Source organism: Jaculus jaculus, chromosome 13 (genome assembly GCF_020740685.1).
Source record: "Jaculus jaculus isolate mJacJac1 chromosome 13, mJacJac1.mat.Y.cur, whole genome shotgun sequence".
In the NCBI taxonomy this organism is placed as follows: domain Eukaryota; kingdom Metazoa; phylum Chordata; class Mammalia; order Rodentia; family Dipodidae; genus Jaculus; species Jaculus jaculus.
The window spans coordinates 30,334,567-30,354,845 of record NC_059114.1 but is presented as its reverse complement, the minus strand read 5'-3'; the positions used below and the strand labels follow the sequence as shown (position 1 = coordinate 30,354,845).

The 20,279-nt window shown below is 45.3% G+C and overlaps 2 protein-coding genes across 2 annotated transcripts in view; one reads left to right on the top strand and one right to left on the bottom strand.

The window, feature by feature from the left end:
* Nucleotides 1-1,328, bottom strand: part of LOC101596365 (BRI3 binding protein) — a 29,746-nt gene extending 28,418 nt beyond the window's left edge. Inside the window, exon 1 of the mRNA XM_045132518.1 lies at nucleotides 1,125-1,328. Within this exon, the coding sequence (XP_044988453.1) occupies nucleotides 1,125-1,328 (204 nt within the window). The remainder of the gene's footprint in view (nucleotides 1-1,124) is intronic.
* On the top strand, nucleotides 1,327-13,773 carry LOC101596074 (vesicle-trafficking protein SEC22b-like). Its single transcript, XM_045132129.1, has 2 exons — nucleotides 1,327-1,554; nucleotides 13,090-13,773. Exons 1-2 carry the CDS (start codon nucleotides 1,327-1,329, stop codon nucleotides 13,750-13,752), a joined length of 891 nt encoding a protein of 296 aa, XP_044988064.1. The 3' UTR covers nucleotides 13,753-13,773.
* Nucleotides 13,774-20,279: the final 6,506 nt, after the last annotated feature.

Below are 20,279 nucleotides of genomic sequence, written 5' to 3'. Positions count from 1 at the left end.
GTTAGTTTTAACAAATAAACCTGTCATTTCACTGAAGACATTTCAGTAATCTGATTTGAGATACTAATGTCCTTTTCCCTTCCACCTCAAAAGACCAATAACTTTTTTCTTTTTTTTCAAGGTAGGGTCTCACTCTAGCCCAGGCTGACCTGGAACTCACACTGTCTCAGGGTGGCCTCGAACTCACAGCGACTCTCCTACCTCTTGGTGCTGGGATTAAAGGCATGCGTTACCAAGACTGCCCCAACAAACTTTTTTTTTTAACCCTAAAATCCCTGCAGCAAATGGTAAGTAATGGTGATCTGCCAGGAAATACCAACAGCTCACAAGTCATGATTCTGGGTCTGTCTGCTAGTAATCACAATACAACTTCATAATGAAGGGGGTGGAGAGAATATCACTATGCCCATTTAACAAAGAAACGGAGGCTCAAAGACGTTAAAACCCTTGTTGGATATAACCCTGTCCGGTTTGTAAGGAAAGCTCAAGCTTGAACTCAGAGTTCTTTAGGCTCCAAGACCCCAGAAACCAGGAAAAGCACACGAGGGAACCGCGTGCGACGGTCCCTGCTTGAATTCCCCGTTCCTGGGCAACTAATTCTTTCAGCGTGGTGGTGCCCAGCAGGGAGCGGGGCTGTGGGGGGAGGTCCTGTGAGGCTCAGCCGGATTCCTGGAGAGCCCCGGGCTCCCACAGCAAGCAGACGCTAGCAAGGCCCGGCACACGCTAAGCGCTCAAGTGGCCACAGCAATCGTCCCAACCGCACGGCTTCGGCTTCCTCTCCTCCCGGGCGCAGCAGGGATCAGCCTAAGGCCGGTCCAAGGCCCAGGAGGAGGCCCAGGGGGTCGGGGCGGGGACCGGAGCGGCGGCGCGGGGGCCGGGCGCCTGGCTCACAGAGGCCGCCCGGGAGACGGGAATGAATGGGCGGCCGCGGGCGTCACGCAGCCCGGGGCCAGGGCCAAGGGGCGGCCCCGGAGCAGAGACCGGCCGCAGCCCGACCCTCACGGGCAGCAGGCCGAGGGCCCGGCGCCCGCATCGGTCCCCGGCCCAGGTCGCTTCTCCCCGCACCCCGGATCGCCGGCCACCCCGCCGAGGCCGCACGGCGCCGCAAGGTGACCGCAGCCCACCTTCTGAGCGGCGCGCACGTTGTCCTCGCCGAACAGGCTGGTGACGCTCTGCGAGAAGGTGTTGGCCGAGCGGCGGTAGCTGTTCTTCTCGGCGCCGCCGCGGCCCCGCGCCCCCTGCGCGCCCGGCGCCAGCAGCCCGAGCAGCAGCAGCAGCAGCAGCAGCCCGGCCCCGGCTCGGGGCTCGACCGAGGCGCGCGCGCCCATGCTCGGCCGCCGGTGCGGGTCGCGGTGCGGGGACAGGGCCACGCGCAGAGCCGGAGCCGCGTCGGCGCGCGGTCGCCTTCGCCCGCCGGTCCGCCGCGCCCCGCCCCGCCCCGCCCCGCCCCGCCGCGCAGCGCACGGGCGCCCGCCCCGCCCGCCCGCAGCGCGGGGCCGCAGCTCAGCCCCGAGCGCCCCGGGCGGCGCGCTCTCCCCGCTCTACCGCCTAAGGGCAAGGGAGCCCTGCCGCAGCTCGACGCCCTCTGTCCTTGCAACTGCCTGCGGAACAGGGAGAAGTAAGCACGCCTTACATATTACATGTGTAATGGACATAGATGTACGTCTGTAGGTACACGCGTGTCACCTCCCCGGTGTTCTATTAGTATGGCACCCCAAATATGGGCCCCAGCAGCGTCCGTTCACTCCTGCCCTTCCGGGTGAACTGCATTTCCGAACCACAAAATTGTTGGGGAAAAGTTCTTTATAGGAAAGTCCAGTTAGCTCGTGAGAGAAATGAAACAGTGCTGTGCACCCCCTTTCAGGAAATTCAGGGTTCAGGCGGTGATCAGGAGCACTCAAACCAAGAAGTGAGCTGGGAGGCGGCGTCAGGTCTTTGTCCCGCCAGTTCTGGCGTGCGGAAGTGCCAGCACTAAGGGACTCCAGACCATGCGGGCTGTCTCCTCTGCCCCTCGGGTACAAAGCCAAGTGTATAGGAGCGGCGGAGATGGAACTTAACCTTGAATTCAGGACTTTCTACAGAACAAACCACCCAGCTTCTTAACGGTGTGAATGGCAGAAGGTGAGGAGAAGGGAAGATTATTGATTTAAAAGACTTAAAGCCGACTGTATGATAGCTCAGTGGCTAAAGCCGCTTACTTGTCCATGCTCTCTCCCTCTGTATCTGCCACTCTCTCTCTCCCTCCCTCTCTCTCTCTCTCTGTCACTCTCAAATAAATAAATAAAAATGAAAAAAATGGGCTATGGAACTAAATAGTTCTCAAAAAGTGAGGGTAGCAATAATATATAGGCATGAACATTAAGAGAACTGCTTACTGGGCAGTTTAGTGAGCATAGTATATGCATTTAGCCAGACTACCCCTGTTTTAAGTTTTCAGTATCAGGGATGTATTCCCTCCCATGGATCCAGCCTCCAGTCCAATTAGAGGGCAGTTGGTTTCTCCCATAACAGACGTGCCACTGTTGCACCTGTTGGCTCATTTGGCTTGGTTGGCCAAATATAAGGCCTGCAGTGTCCACTGTGGAGTATCTTCACTGGTGATTTCTCTCTCTCCCATTGAGCTGCATGCAGTGTGGCTTTTTCCAGCTTTCTGTCAGCTGCTCTACATGGAGGAGGTTTTCAGCTCAGCTCCAGCAGGATTTCTTAATGACCTTGCAGCACAAGTATGTGGGGTCTTCAGCAATAGGGTCTTGCCATGTATTCCTGGTGGGAAACCAAGGGCCTCAGCAATGGCCTGTAATGTTTTGGGGGCATCAGGTTTTTTTTAACCTTCCTGGCCAACAACTCACTGGGAGGTTAAAAAAAACATTAGGAGCCGGGCGTGGTGGCGCGCGCCTTTAATCCCAGCACTAGGGAGGCAGAGGTAGGAGGATCGCTGTGAGTTCAAGGCCACCCTGAGACTACATAGTGAATTCCAGGTCAGCCTGAGCCAGAGTGAGACCCTACCTCGAAAAACCAAAAAAAAAAAAAATTAGGATCCACCAGGTGTGGTGGCACACACCTTTAATCCTAGCACTTGGGAGACAGAGGCAGGTGGAGCACCATGAGTTCGAGGCCATCCTGAGGCTACATACTGGCCAGCCTGGGCTAAAGTGAGACTGTACCTCGAAAAACCAAAAAAAAAAAAAAAAAGTAGTATCCTTCGATTTCTTGCCTCCAAGAAACGCACCTTTCTACAAAAGGTGGACACTATCTTAGGGTGAAAAGTTGGAAAATGGGGTTTCAAGCAAATAGGCCTAGAGAACAAACAGGAGTTGCTCCTCCAGACACAAAATGGCCAGGATGACCAGGACCTCACAGTGCCTGACACTACCTACGCAAGGCCATCATGATAGGAGGGACAAATAATCACATCAAAATAAGAGCCTAGAGCCGGGCGTGGTGGCACACGCCTTTAAACCCAGCACTCAGGAGACAGAGGTAGGAGGATTGCCGTGAGTTCAAGGCCACCCTGAGACTACAGAGTTAATTCCAGGTCAGCCTGGACCAGAGTGAGACCCTACCTCGAAAAACCAAATAAAATAAAATAAGAGACTGATTGAGAGGGTGAGGGTATATGATGGAGAGTGGAGTTGAAAAGGGAAAAGTGGGGGAGGGAAGGAATTATCATTAGATATTGTTTACAACTATGGAAATTGTCAATAAAGAATAAAATAAATAAATAATGGAAAGAAAATTCAAAAAAATCTAAGAGGATATAAATAAGTCATATGAAAACCTACTTTTGTGGACAACAGAACACCCAGAAGCTTAGTAGACAATTGTTAGTAGACAATTTTCAGTGCAGGAATGGAATTCTTTCCAGTGAGTTTTTGGACAGGGTGTCACTGATGCCCCCAAAACATTACATGCCATTGGTTCTTGGTTTCCCACCAGGAGTAGTCAGTAAGACCCTATTGCTGAAGACTCCACATACTTGGCCTGCAAGATCACTGAGAAATCCTGGTGGAGCTGAGCTAGAAACCTTTTCCATGTAGACCAGCTAAGAGAAAGCTAGAAAAAGCTATGCTGTATGCAGTTCAGTGGGAGAAAGAAAAATCAACAGTGAAGTAATGTTGGACTGAAGTCTACCTTGTCAGATGTTAGGATAGCAACCCCTGCTTGTTTTCTAGGCCCATTGGCTTGAAACACTATTTTCCAATCTTTCAATCTAAGATAGTGTCTATCTTTTGTAGAAAGGTGCATTTCTTGGAGGCAACAAATTGAAGAATACTACTTTTTTTTTTTTTTTTTTGAGGGACAGTCTCACTTTAGCACGTTGTAGGAGTCCTACCCTTCCTTTGGCTCTTACATTTTTTCCGCCACCTCTTCTGCAATGGACCCTGAGTCTTGGATGATGTGATAGAGGTATTTCAGAACTGAGCACTCCTTTGTCACTTCTTCTCAGCAGCTGACAGAAAGCTGGAAAAAGCTACACTGCATGCAGTTTAATGGGAGAGAAAGAAATCACCATTGGAGATACCCAACAGTGGACATGGCAAACCTCAAATGTGGCCAGGCCAAATGAGCCAATAGGTCTAGTAGTAGCAAGTTTGTTATGGGGAAAACCAACCACTTTCTAATTGTCCTGGAAGCCCACTACATGGGAGTGAATACATCCCTGATACTAAAAACCTACAACAGGGGTAGTCATGAGCCCTAGAGATTTAGCATCTGCTGGTGTCTGGCTAAAAAAATAGGGCTAACCGGTGTGGGGGCACACACCTTTAATCCCAGCACTCAGGAGGCAGAGGTAGGAGGATCGCCATGAGTTCCAGTCCACACTGAGATTACATAGTGAATTCCAGGTCAGCCTCGGCTAGAGTGAGACCCTGCTGCAAAAAAAAAAAAAAAAAAAGGGCTGGAGAGATGGCTCCTCCAGACACAAAATGACCTGGATATCCATGACTTCATAGTGCCTGACACTACCTACACAAGACCATCATAATAGCAGTTAAGTGCTTGTCTGTGAAGCCTACGGATCCCGGTTTGAGGCTCAATTCCCCAGGACCCACGTAAGTCAGATGCATAAGGTGGCACATGCATCTGGAGTTCGTTTACAGATGCTGGAGGCCCTGGCAGGCCCATTCCCTTTCCCTCTCTCTCTGCCTCTTTCTATCTCTGCCTGTCTGTCGCTCTCAAATAAATAAATATAAATAAACAAAAAAATTAAAATATAAAAATATAAGGTGGAGAGTGAGTGAGAAAGATGCCACATGTCAACCTCTGACCTTCATACATATGCATGTACATACACCCACATGTACACCTACACACATGTGTACCCACTTGTATACAAACATATGTACATACACTACATGTACAAAAAAAAAAGAAAAATGGAATCTTATTGAAAAACAAGAGCTGAATATAGTGTCACACACTTGTAGGAAATCATTATGAGTTCAAGGCTAGCCTGGTTTAGGCTGAGATTAAAAGTGAGAGCCGGGTGTGGTGGCACACACCTTTAATCCCAGCACATGGGAGGCAGAGGTAGGAGGATCGTCATGAGTTTGAGGCCAGCCTAGACTACATAGTGAGTTCTGGGTCAGCCTGAGCTACACTGAGACCCTAGCTACAAACAAACAAAAAGCCAGGTGGGGTGGCACAGGCCAACTAGGTCAAAGAACTTAATATCAGACCTGAAACTCTGAAACTGCTAGAGGAAAAAGGGAAACCCTTCAATATATTGGCCTTGGCAAAGACTTTCTGAATATAACCCCAATTGTTCAGGCAATAAAACCACAGATTAACTTCTGGGACCTCATAAAATTACAAAGCTTTTGTATGGCAAAAGACATTGTGAATAGAGCAAAGAGTCAGAATGGGAGAAAATCTTTGCCAGCTATACATCTGATAGAGGATACAAAGAACTCAAAAAAATAAATAAGAAATCAGACAACCCAATTAAAAAAATGGGCTGGAACTCCTAGGCATATATCCAAAGGACTCATCTCATTTCCTTAGAAGTACATGCTCAACCATGTTTATTGCTGCTCAATTTATAATAGCTGGGAAATGGAACCAGCCTAGATGTCCCTCAACAGATGAGTGGATAATGAAGATGTGGCACATTTATACAATGGAGTTTTACTCAGCGGTAAAGAAAAATGAAGTTATGAAATTTGCAGAAAAATGGATGGACCTGAAAGTATTATACTAAGTGAGGTAACCCAGGCCCAGAAAGCCAAGCACCACATGTTCTCTCTCATATGTGGATCCTAGCTACAGATGATTGGGCTTCTGCGTGAGAATGAAAATACTTAGTAGCAGAGGCCAGTAAGGTAAAAAGGAGACATAAAGGGAGAAAAAGGAAGGGAGGAGGATACTTAATAGGTTGATATTGTATATATGTAATTACAATGATTGTAATGGGGAGGTAATATGATGGAGAATGGAATTTCAAATGGGAAAGTGGGGGTGGGGAGGGAGGGAATTCCCATGGGATATATTTTATAATCATGGAAAACGTTAATAAAAATTAAAAAAAAATGGGCTGGAGATATGGCTTAGCGGTCAAGTGCTTGCCTGTGAAGCCTAAGGACCATGGTTCGAGGCTCAATTCCCCAGGACCCACGTTAGCCAGATGCACAAGGGGGCACATGTATCTGGAGTTTGTTTGCAATGGCTGGAGGCCCTGGCACGCCCATTTTCTCTCTCTCTCTCTCTCTCTCTCTCTCTCTCTCTCTCTGCCTCTTTCTCTCTCTGTCTGTCACTCACAAATAAAAATTAAAAAAGGGTTATGGAACTAAATAGAGAGTTCTCAAAAGAAGAAAGACAGATGATATATAAATATCTAAAAAAATGTCCTACATCCCTAGTCATCAGGGAAATGCAGATTAAAACTACATTGAGATTCCCTCTCACTCTTGTCAGATTGGCCACCATCATGAAAACAAATGACCATAAATGTTGGTGAGAATACGGAGAAAGAGGAACCCTTCTGCACTGCTGGTGGGAATGCAATCTGGTCCAACCATTGTGGAAATCAGTGTGGAGGTTCCTAAAACAGCTAAGAATAGATCTACCTTATGACCCAGCAATAGCACTCCTAGGCATATATCCTAAGGACTCATCTCATTGCCTTAGAGATACTTGCTCAACCATGTTTATCGCTGCTCTATTCACAATAGTTGGGAAATGGAACCAGCCTAGATGTCCCTCAACTGATGAGTTGATAAGGAAGATGTGACACATTTACACACCAGAGTTCTACTCAGTGGTAAAGAAAAACGAAGTTATGAAATTTGCAAGAAAATGGATGGATATGAAAAGGATTATACTAAGTGAGGTAACCCAGGCCCAGAATTCAAGCATCACATGTTCTCTCTCATATGTGGATCCCAACTACAGATGATTGGACTTCCGTGTGAGTAGGAAGAAAACTCAGTAGCAAAGGCCAGTAAGCTAGAAAAGAGATATAAAGGGAAGAGAAAGGAAGGGAGGGGGTACTTAATAGGATGGTATTGTATATATGTAAGTAGAAGAGCAGATTAATGGGGGTGAAAAGGCCTAAGTGAAGTCAGGGGAAGAGATTGAGTAAAGGAAAGGTGGAGGGAGGGCTAATCAAAATCTAAGAGGATATAAATAGGACATATGAAAACCTACTTTTTTGGACAATAGAACACACAGGAGCCATAAATTGTTACTAGAAAATTTTCAGTGCCAGGGATGGGATACCTTCCAGTGAGCTGTTGCCCAGGGAGGTCCCTGGTGCCCCAAAAACATTACAGGCCATTGTTGAGGCCCTTGGCTTCCCACCAAGAATAGATAGTATGATTCTATTGCTGAAGACTCCACATACTTGGGCTTCAAGGTCACTGAGAAATCCTGTTGGAACTGAGCTGATAACCTCCTCCATGTAGACCAGCTGATAGAAGGCTACAAAAAGCCATGCTACATGCAGTTCAATGGGAGAGAGAGAAATCACCAGTGAAAATACTCAACAGTGGGCAGACACTGCAAGCCGTATATTTGGCTAGCCAGGCCTAATGAGCCAACAGGTGCAATAGTGGCACGTCTGTAATGGGGAAACCAGCCACCCTCTAATTTGACTGGAGGCCTGCTCCAAGGGAGAAAACACATCCCTGATACTGAAAACCTACAACAGGGGTAGTCATGAGCCCTAGGGGTGCAACATCTGCTGATGTCTAGCTAAATGTATATACTATGCTCATCAAACTGCCCGGTAAGCACTTCTCTTAATGTTCATACCTATATATTAACACTACTCTCACTTTTTTTTTGTTTGTTTTTCAAGGTAGGGTCTCACTCTAGCCCAGGCTGACCTGGAATTCACCATGTCTTCTCAGGCGATCCTCTTACCTCTACCTCCTGAGTGCTGGGATTAAAGGCATGTGCCACCACACCAGACTTACTCTCACTTTTTGTTAGAGAACCTTCTCTTCTCAGATGGCGATGACCTTGGGATGACTCAGAAGGCACCATAATGTTGAGAAGATATGACAGAGGAGTCCTCAGCTCTGAAATATCTCTATCACACCTTCCAAGGCTCAGGGTCCATTGCAGAAGAGGTGGTGGAAAGAATGTAAGAGCCAAAGGAAGGGTAGGACTCCTTACAATGTTCTCCTTCACACACAAAATGGCCTGAATATCCATGGCCTCTCAGTGCCATAATAAGAGGAAAAGATCATGACATCAAAATAAAAAAGAGACTGTTTGAGAGGGGATATGCTGGGGAGTGGAGTTGCAGTGTGGAAAGTAGGAGGGAGGAAGGTAGTTACCAAGGGATTTGTTTATGATCATGGACGTTGTCAATAAAAAATAAATTAAAAAAAAGTAAAAATAAAATAAAAGCATGCCTTTATTCCTATCCCTTGGGAGGCAGAGGAGAAGGATCATTGTGAGTTCAAGGCCACCCCAGGACTACATAGTGAATTCTAATTCAGCCTGGGATAGGAAAACCAAAAAAAGGGCTCAAGAGATGGCTTAGCAGTTAAGGCACTTGCTTGCAAATCCAAAGGACCCAGGTTCAATTCCCCAGGACCCAAGTAAGCCAGAGTCACCAGGTGGCACATGTGTTTATTTGCAGCAGCTGGAGGCCCTGGTGTACCCATTCCCTCTTTCTCTATCTCTCAAATAACTAAAAATATATTTAAAAAAAAAGGGGGGGGGCTGGAGAGATGGCTTAGCAGTTAAGCACTTGCCTGTGAAGTCTAAGGATCCCGGTTCGAGGCTCGATTCCCCAGGTCCCACATTAGCCAGATGCACAAGGGGGCACAAGCATCTGGAGTTTGTTTGCAGTGGCTGGAGACCCTGGTACGCCCATTCTCTCTCTTCTCTCCCTATCTGCCTCTTTCTCTCTCTGTCACTATCAAATAAATAAATAAAAATAAACAAAAAATATTTTAAAAATCTTAAAAAAAAAAAAAAGGTGGGCATGGAGAGATGGTTTAGTGGTTAAGGCATTTGCCTGCAATGCTAAAAGAACTTGGTTCAATTTCTCCAGGACCTGTGTAAGCCAGATGCACAAGGTGGCATGAGTCTGGAGTTTGCTGTGGCAGAAGGTCCTGGCACTCTCTTTTTCTCTCTCTCTCTCTCTTTTTCTGTCTCTCAAATAAATTAATTAATTTAAAAAAACCCAACTACCCAGGAAAAATGTCTTCTACAGTCCAGAGATTTTCATATATTTACCACTGATTTTGGTTTACTCCTTTTTTCATTTTTTTGAGTCAGGATCTTCCTCTAGGCCAGGCTGACCTGAAACTCATTCTGCAGCCCAGGCTGGCCTCAAACTCACAACAATCCTTCAACCTCAGCCTTCCTTTGTACCGGGATTATGGGCATGAGCCACCACAGTTATAACTTGTCTTGTTTTCCCCCTCCCAGGTAGGGTTTCACTTTAGTCCAGGCTGACCTGGAATTCACTATGTAGTCTCAGGGTGGTCTTGAACTCATGGAGATACTCCTACCTCTGCCTCCTGAGAAATATTATTATTTATTTATTTGCAAATAAGGAGAAAAAGAGAAAATGGGTGTTGCAGGGCCTCTGGCTGCTGCAAATGAATTCCATATACATGTGTCACTTAGTGCATCTGACTTTGTGTGGGTACTGGGGAATTGAACCCAGGTAATTAGCCTTTGCAAGAAAATGCCTTAACTGCTGAGCCATCCCTCTAGCCCTAAATTAATTCTTTTAAAATGTTTTTATTTGGGCTGGAGGGATGGCTCAGCAGTTAAGGTGCTTGCCTGCAGAGCTTGTTGTTTCAGGTTTGATTCCCCAGTATATACGTAAAGTCAGATGCACAAAGGGGCGCATGCATCCAGAGTTCATTTGCAGTGCCTGGAAGCCCTATTGCACCCATTCTCTCTAGCTGTCTCTCCTCTCTCCCTCTCCTTGCAAGAAAATAAATAAAAATTACAAGAAATATATTTATGGCTGGGTGTGGTGGTGCATGCCTTCAATCCCAGCACTTGGGAGGCAGATGTAGGAGGATCACCATGAGTTCGAAACCACCCTAAGACTACATAGTGAATTCCAGGTTAGCCTGAGCTACACTAAGACACTACTTCAACAAACAAAAAAAAGTTTTTTTTTTTTTATTTGGGGCTGGAGAGATGGGTTAGTGGTTAAGGCACTTGCCAGCGAAACCTAAGGACCCATGTTCAGCTCTCCAGATCCCACATAAGCCAGTTGCACAAAGGTAAAGCAAGTGCAAGTTCTCACATACCCACTAGGTGGCTCAAGCGTCTGGATTTTGAGTATCAGTGGCTGAGGCCCTAGCATGCCAATTCTCTCTCTTTCCTTCTCTGTCTGTCTGTCTGTCTCTCTCTCTCTCTCTCTCTTGGTTTTTCAAGGTAGGGTCTCACTCTAGCCAAGGCTGACCTGGAATTCACTATGTAATCTCAGGGTGGCCTCAAATTCATGGCAACATGGCGATCCTCTTAACCTCTGCCTCCCATGTGCTGGGATTAAAGGTGTACACCACCATTCCTGGCCTTTCTTTTTTTCTTTCTTTCTGTTTTTTTATTGACAATTTCCATAATTGTAAACAATATCCCATGGTAATTCCCTCCCTTCCCCCACTTTCCCCTTTGAAACTCCACTCTCCATCATATCCCCTCCCCTTCTCAATTAGTCTTTTATTTTGATGTCATCTCTTCCTCCTATTATGATGGTCTTGAGTAGGTAGTGTCAGGCACTGTGAGGTCATGGATATTCAGGCCATTTTGTGTCTGGAGGAGCACGCTGTAAGGTGTCCTACCCTTCCTTTGGCCCTTACTCTTCTGCAATGGACCCTGAGCCATGTGTGTGATAGAGATGTTGCAGTGCTGAGTACTCCTCTGTCACTTCTCAATACCACGGTACCTTCTATGTCATCCCAAAGTCAATGCCATCTGAAAAGAGAAGTTCTCTAACCAAAAGTGAGAGTAGCATTAATATATGGGTTAGGAAAAAAAAAAAAAGAGGCCAGACGTGGCAGCACACACCTTTAATCCCAGCACTCGGGAGGCAGAGGTAGGAGGATCACAGTGAGTTGGAAGCCACCCTAAGACTACCTAGTTAATTACAGGTCAGCTTGGACCAGAGACCCTACCTCAAAAAAATAAAAAGAGAGAGAGAGAGAATGGGCCTCAGGGCTTCCTGCCACTGCAAACTCCAGATGATACATGCACTACTTTGTGCATCTGGCTTTATGTGGGGACTGGGGAATTGAACCAGTACTGTGAGACTTTATAAATGCCTGTTACCACTGAGAAATCTTTCCAACCCTCTAATTCATTTTTTTAAATTTTATTTATTTGCAATGAGAGAGAGAGAATGGGCATACCAAGGCCTCTAGCCACTGCAACCAAACTCCAGATGTGCTCCTTGTGCATCTGGCTTATGTGGGTCCTGGGGAATCAAACCTGGGTCCTTTGATTTCACAGGCAAACACCTTAACCGCTAAGCCATTTCTCCAGCCCTCTAATTCATTTTTTTGGTTTTCTTTTTAATTTTAATTTTTTTGTTTGTTTTTCAAGGTAGGGTCTCACTCTAGCTCAGAGGCTGGCCTGGAATTCACTATGTAGTCTCAGGGTGGCCTCGAGCTCACAGCCATTCTCCTACCTCTTCCTCCCGAATGCTGGAATTAAAGGCGTATGCCACCACGCCTGGCTCCTTTTTTTTTTTTTTTTTTTTTTTTTTTGTCTTTCTATGTAGAATCTCACTCTCTAGCCCAGGCTGACCTGGAATTAACTATAGTCTCAGGGTGTCCTTGAACTCACAGTGATCCACCTACCTCTGTCTCCCCAGTGCTGAGATTAAAGGCATGTGCTACCACAACCGGCTTTAATTTTTGTTGTTGTTGTTTTTGGTTTTTTGAGGTAGGGTTTTTTCCCAGCTCAGGCTGACCTGGAATACACTATGTAGTCTGAGGGTGGCCTTGAACTCATGGTGATCCTCCTACTTCTGCCTCCCAAAAGTTGGGATTAAAGATGTTCACCACCATTCCCAACTCTAATTTTTTTTTCTTTTTCTTTCTTTTTTTTTTTTTTTTGAGAGAGAGAATTGGCAGGTCAAGGCCTCAGCCACTGAATACTCCAGACACCTGTATCACCCAGTGCACATGTGCAATCTTGCTTCATCTTTGTACATTTGATCTGGAGAATCACACATGGGTCCTTAGACTTAGCAGGCAAACACCCAACCGCTAAGCCATCTCTCCAGCCCTCTAATTCTTTTCTTTTCTTTTCTTTCTTTTTTTTTTTTTTAACATTTTATGGGGGGTGGAGAGATGGCTTAGCAGTAAGGCGTTTGCCTGGGAGCCAAAGGACCCAGGTTCGATTCCCCAGTACCCGCATAATCCAGATGCACAAGAGGGCACATGCATCTGGAGTTCATCTGCAGTGGTTGGAGGCCCTGGTATACCCATCCTCTGACTGTCTCCTCTCCCTCTCTCTCTCTCTCTCTCTCCCTCTGCTAACAAATAACTAAAATAAAGTTCTTTTTTAAAAAACAGAAAAAGGGAGCAGCTTCCAGCCACCTCAGCGGGAAGCGGAGATGCCAACAGCTGGCTCCTCAAGGGATGGGGAGGCGGGTCACTGCAGCTGGGCAGAATCGGAGTGGCCTTGCGGCCGGGAAAGACGGTGATTGCCCAGTGGCCAACGAGCTTGCTGGTCGCCTCCATGCAGGAGGATGAGCAGTCTGGCCGGGACCTTCAACAATATCAGAGTCAGGCTAAACAGCTGGTTCGGAAGTTGAATGAGCAGTCTCCTACCAGATGTACCTTAGAAGCAGGAGCCATGCCTTTCCACTGCATTATTGAGCAGGGGTGTGTTACTTGGTTCTGTGTGAAGCTCCCGAAGAAGCTGGCTTGTGCCTACCTAGAAGACTTGCACTCAGAATTTGATGAACAGTATGGGAGGAAAGTGCCTACTGTGTCTAGACCATATTCCTTCATTGAGTTTGATACCTCCATTCAGAAAACCAAGAAAAACTATATTGATAGTCGGGCTCGGAGAAACCTGGGCTCCATCAACACTGAGTTGCAGGATGTGCAGAGGATCATGGTGGCCAACATTGAAGAAGTGCTGCAGTGGGGAGAAGCGCTCTCAGCATTGGATTCAAAGGCTAACAATCTGTCCAGTTTATCCAAGAAATTCCACCAGGATGTAAAGTACTTGAACACATGCTCTACTTACGCCAAGCTCACAGAGGTCGCTGTGTTTCTCATCATGTTAATAGTGTATGTGCGCTTCTGGTGGCTGTGAGGTAGTGAGCTGGTCACTGGTGAGGGCTATGCTAGAACCCAGCAGGTGTGTGTTTCCAGAAAGCGGAGCTCACAGGGATGTATATTAGAGCCCAAGTGGAACTTCTGCTTCTGAAGACCTTGCAAGAGAAGACAAGCTCTGAAAATGAAAGATTGCACCTCAGTTAATGGAGCTTAACCCTGTGTGGAAGCCTCTTTGGGGGGCAGAGGGTTTCTGTGGGTGCTAAGCCATGTGTATTAGGGAACAGTATATGTTTTATATGTTCATTTTTTTCTTCCTAGTACATTTTATTTTAAACAGCACTGTCTCATGAAGCCATCAGTGAGATTTAAGGTAGTCAACCTGTGCTAGAAAATTCTGAAATCCCTTCAAAGAAGGCAGCCTTTTGGGAAGTTTTTGACTTTAATTAACATTCCTTCTGTTGGTGACATTTGTGATTTTCTGTAGTCTGAATGTTTGATGGCCTTTCAAATAAGACTGCAAGTATGTGAAAGTTCATTGCTATGCTGGACAGATCTTGTCTGTTGGCCCCTGTAGGAAGTTAACCTTTGTTATTTGCCTTTTATATATTGCTTATTGCACAATTGCTTTAGGATTAACTGAATTATATTAAGATGTCTTGAAATTATATAGCACTCCTTGACTAAGAAGCTAATTTTTAGCCGGGTGTGGTGGCGCACGCCTTTAATCCTAGCACTTGGGAGGCAGAGGTAGGAGGACCGCCATGAGTTCGAGGCCACCCTGAGACTCCATAGTGAATTCCAGGTCAGCCTGGGCTAGAGTGAAACCTTACCTCGAAAAACTAAAAAAAAAAAAAGAAGCTAATTTTTTTTTCTCATTTACTCCTTAAACAAAAGACCCAACTTAGTTGGGAACATTATTAATTTGAGGTGTGTGGTTTATGATGTAAGAGCTAATACAGCATAGGATAGCCAGAGGCCTCGGGCCTGATGAGAGCAAGGCTCGGCTCAGGCTCCCGCCTTGTCTTGCCCCTTACAGCAGCCTCTGCCCACCACAGTCTTCCCATTCTTTCGTTGCCTCTTGCCACAATTTGTTCACAGTTTAAAAATTCCCCTGTCTGAGTAGTTTCATGTCCCATAAATATCCTTCCAGGATACATTCAGATTTAAAAATGGAAAATGTTCAGCCATATAGTTAATTAACTTTATAATATTTGCAGATCAGCTATGAAACTACATACACTTTATCTGAGAACGTCTCCGAGAGCGCCTCATTCCTGTGTCACATTATGTAAGTTTTCCAAGTATGTTCTAGAGATCGATAATTCATTAGCTTCTATTAGCTAATAAAAATACGTATTTTTTTCCCTTTTTTCTCAGGGATAATAGGATTCCTTTTTACCTTCTGAGGTGAAATTTTTTAAATGGGAAGAATAGACCTTTTGAATATTGTCCCAAGGGCCTACAACATAACCTATAACTCTTGCACATGTTGCAAATACTTCTTTAAATTGTACAGAAAATGAGCCAACTACTTATTTCTTAACACATTTGGGAAGAATTTTAGTAAGCAATTTTTTTTCAATTATTTATTTATTTATTTGAGAGTAACAGACACAGAGAGAAAGACAGATAGAGGGAGAGAGAGAGAATGGGTGCGCCAGGGCTTCCAGCCTCTGCAAACGAACTCCAGACGCATGCGCCCCCTTGTGCATCTGGCTAACGTGGGACCTGGGGAACCAAGCCTCAAACCGGGGTCCTTAGGCTTCACAGGCAAGCGCTTAACCGCTAAGCCATCTCTCCAGCCCAGTAAGCAATTTTATAACTCTAAAAGATCGTCAGAGCTACTACCTGATTCCTGGTAGAGAACAACTATCCTGTTTCCTACAAGAAGGCAAATAGAAATGCTTATTTTATTCCTGATAATTTACAGAACTAGAATAAACATTTTTCTTCTATTATGAACCTAAGCCTGTCAATTAGAATTTTTGCATGAAATACAAAATTACATTTTATAGAGAATAAGTGCTTTTAAGTTCCTAAAAGGCTTATCGCTCAAGTAATGATATTGGCAATAAAAGCCTTCAAAAGACTGAAAACCTAAGTAGTGGTACCACAGCATTTGGTGCCTCTGGAGGAGTGGAGAGTGGCATCTTGTTGTTGAGAGTTGCATGCTGCATCTTAATAGCAGCGATGAAATAAATACTTCTAGAATGTTAAAAAACAAACAAACAAACAAACAAACAGAAAAAGGGCTGGGGAGATGGCTTAGCACTTAAGGCACATGCCTGCGGAGCCTAAGGACCCAGGTTTGATTCTCCAGGTCCCACGTAAGCCAGATGCACATGATGGCACATGCATCTGGGGTTCGTTTGCAGTGGCTAGAGGCCTGTCATGCCCATTCTCACTCACTCTCTCTCTTTTTTCTCTCTCCCTCTGTCTCTAATAAATAAATAAATAAATAACATAATTAAAATCTTAAAATTAAAAAAAGAAAAAAAACTATTTTATTTGCCGGGTGTGGTGGTGCACGCCTTTAAACCCAACACTCAGGAGGCAGAGGCAGGAGGATTGCTGTGAGTTCAAGGCCAGCCTGAGACTACATAGTGAATTCCAGGTCAGCCTGTGCTAGAGACCCTACCTTGGAAAAAAAAAAAAAATAAAATAAAACTATTTTACTTTAGCCAGGCATGTGGCAGATGCCTTTAATCTCAGCACTTGGGTGGCAGAGGTAGGAGGATTGCTGTGAGTTCTGAGACTAAGTAGTGAATTTCAGGTCAGCCCAGGCTAGAGCAAGATGGTACCTTAAAAAAATTTTTTTTTAATTTTTATTAGCATTTTCCATGATTATAAAAAAAATCCCATGGTAATTCCCTTCCTCCCCCCCCCCACTTTCCCCATTGAAATTCCATTCTCCATCATATTACCTCCCCATCACAATCATTGTACTTACATATATACAATATCAACCTATTAAGTACCCTCCTCCCTTCCTTTCTCTTCCCTTTATGTCTCCTTTTTAACTTATTGGCCTCTGCTACTAAGTAAAAAAAAATTTTTTTTTGAGAGCAAGACCCTACCTTGAAACCACCTCAAAATTTATTTACTTATTTATTGGTTTTTCAAGGTAGGGTCTCATTCTAGCCCAGGCTGACCTGGAATTCACTCTGTATTCTCAGGGTGGCCTCGAATTCATGGCAATGCTCCTACCTCTGCACCCCAAGTGCTGGGATTAAAGGTGTGTGCCACCATGCCCGACTCCTGATATTATTTATTTACTTTAATTTTTTAAATTTAATACGGAAGGAGGGAGGGAGGAACCCAAAGAGAGATAGGGTGAATGGGTATGCCAGGGCTTCTAACCAATGCAAATGAACTCCAGATGCATGCACCACCATGTGCATCTGGTTTATGTGGGGTTCTGGGGAATTGAGCCTGAGTCCTTAGGCTTTGCAGGCAAACACCTTAACCACTAAGCAATCCTTCCAGCCCCTCCAAAACATATTTTATATATTTATCCACTTAATTGAAGAGAGAGAGACAGAGAGAATGAATGTGGCAGGGTCTCCAGCCACTGCAAATGAATGTCCTCCAGATGCATGCACTACCGTGTGCGTTTGTCCTTATGTGGGTACTGCAGAGTCAAACCTGAGTTGTTTGACTTTGCAGTCAAGGGCCTTAATTCCTAAGCCATTTCTCCAGCCCTCTCCCTTTTAAAAAATATTATTTATTTATTTATTTACCTAGAGAGAAAGGCAGATATAGAAAGAAAGAGAATAACAGCCCTCTACTTCTTTTTAAAAATATTTATTTACTTATTTATTTGAGACAGAGGGAGAGAGAGAGAGAGAATGGGTGCACCAGGGCCTCTAGCCACTGCAAACAAACTCCAGATGCATATGCCACCATGTGCATCTGGCTTACATGGGACCTGGAGAATCGAACCAGGGTACTTAGGCTTCATAGGCATGCGCCTTAACGGCTAAGCCATCTCTCCAGCCCAGCCCTCTAATTCTTTCAACAGAAAAAATGTGGTACAGTATATCTATTTTATTTGCAAGATCATTACAGTGTTCAGAAATACATGATTTCTGCGTGTACCTAAGATGGGGTACAGAGCTTTGTCTAGCTGGCTTCTTTATATCTTCTGTCTCTGAGATGGGACTGTCTATGCCTTTTTTCCCCCTGTGGAAGTAATAGATACTTTTAGAACTATCACAAAAGCTGCTTGGGACCTCCAGTGAGTTGTTGGCCAGGGAGGTCCCTGATGCCCTCAAAACATTATAGGCCAATGGTTTCCCACCAGGAATAGATGGTAAGACCCTGTTGCTGAAGACTTCACATACTTAGGCTGCAAGGCCACTGAGAAATCCTGCTGGAACTGAGCTGATAACCTCCTCCATGTAGACCAGCTGACAGAAAGCTGGAAGAAGCTATTCTACATGTAGTTCAATGAGAGAAAGAGATACCACTAGTGAAGATGCTCAACAGTGGACACTGCAAGCCTTATAATTGGCCAGCCAGGACAAATGAGCCAATGCATGCAATAGTGGCACATCTGTCATGGTAGAAACCAACTGCCCTCCAATTGGACTGGAGGCCTGCTCCATGGGGGGAAACACATCACTGATACTGAAAACTTAAAACAGGGGTAGTCATGAGCCCTAGGGGTGTAACATCTGCTGATGTCTGGAAAAATGTATATACTATGCTTATCAAACTGCCCAGTATGCACTTCTCTTAATATTCATACCCTTATATTAATACTACTCTCATTTTGGGTAGAGAATCTTCTCTTTTCAGATGTCAGTGACTTTGGGATGACTCAGAAAGTATCACAGTGCTGGAAAGAAGTGATTGGAATACTGAGTAACATCTCGATCACACCTTCCAAGGCTCAGGGTCTAATGCAGAAGAGGTGGAGGAAAGAATGTAAGAGCCAAAGGAAGAGTAGGACTCCTCACAACGTGCTCCCTCCAGACATAAAATGGCCTGGATATCCATGACCCCATAGTGCCTGACACTACCTACACAAGACCATCATAAGAGGAGGAAAAGATCATGACATCAAAATAAAAGAGAAACTGATTGAGATGGGGAGGGGATATGATGGAGAGTGGAATTTCAAAGGGGAGAGTGGGAGGGGGAGGGAGAGTATTACCATGGGATACTTTTTATAATCATGGAAAATGTTAATAAAAATCGAGAAAAAATAAAATAAAATATGTTTAAAAATAAAAAGTAAAAGTTGCTTGGGGCTGGTGATACGGCTAGTGGATAGAGTGTGTACCTGAGTGGACAGAATGGGTTCTGTGTTCAACCTCCTAAACTTAACATAGTGCCACATGCCTGCAGTCCCAGCACACAAAAGGTGCCAGCAGGAGGACTAAGAGTTCAAAATTACCTTCAGTTCTATAGCCAGTGAGACCTGCCAGGGTTACCTGAGAACCTGTTACCAAAAAAATATATAAAGATACTGAAAAACTACGACAGGGGTAGTCATGAGCCCTAGGGGTGTAACGTCTGCTGCTGGCGGGCTAAATGTATATACTATGCTTATCAAACTGCCCAGTAAGCACTTCTCTTAATGTTCATACCCATATATTAATGCCACTCTCACTTTTGGTTAGGCAAGCTTCACTTTTCAGACGACAGTGACCTTGGGATGACTCAGAAGGCACCATGGTGCTGAGAAGTGATAGAGGGGTGCTCAGCACTGCAATATCTCTATAATATCTTCCAAGGCTCACGGTCCATTGTGGAAGAGGTGGCAGAAAGAATGTAAGTGCCAAAGGGTAGGACTCCTAACAACGTGCTCCTCCAAACACAAAATGGCCTGGATATCCATGACCTCACAGTGCTTGACACTACCTACACAAGACCATCATAATAGGAAGAAAAGATCATGACATCAAAATAAAAGAGACTGATAGGGGAAGGGGATATGATGGAGAGTGGAGTTTCAAAGGGGAAAGTTGGGGGAGGAAGGGCATTACTGTGGGATATTGTTTACAGTCATGGAAGTTGTTAATAAAAAAATAAACATATATGTGTGTATATATAAAGAGGCCAGGCGTGGTGGTGTATGCCTTTAATCCTAGCACTTGTGAAACAGAGGCAGGAGGACTGCCGGGAATTCGAGGCCACCTTGAGAATACATAGTGAATTCCAGGTCAGCCTAGGCTAGACTGACACCCTACCTCGAAAAATCAAAACAAATAAACAAAAAAGACAGAAAGAAAAGAAAATACAGATGAATAAAATGATAGAAGACATTTCCATTAACAGCATGTTTATATTAGCCATATTAGTAGATAATTGAGGTTCAGAGACTGCAACTGCACCGGCACAGGGCACCTGGGCAGAAAGACCCTCTGGCTGCTCAAGGTCTCTAGGCTGGCCCATTCCGCCCCTCTGCCCAGCCCCGCCCCTTAGCCGTGGCCCCGCCTTCCTCAGACCCCGCCTCCAGGTCCAAGCCTCTGGGGCTCGGGCAGTGGTTCTCGCGAGAGCACAACCCGGAAGTCTCGATCTGAGGGGCTGTCGGCGTGCACGTGACGTGTGCTTGAG

Coding starts and splice junctions, on each gene's coding strand:
- LOC101596074 (XM_045132129.1), top strand. CDS start 1,327: ATGCTCGGCCGCCGGTGCGGGTCGCGGTGCGGGGACAGGGCCACGCGC. Junction 1,555..13,089: donor CCCCGCTCTACCGCCTAAGG/GCAAGGGAGCCC, acceptor GGGTCACTGCAG/CTGGGCAGAATCGGAGTGGC.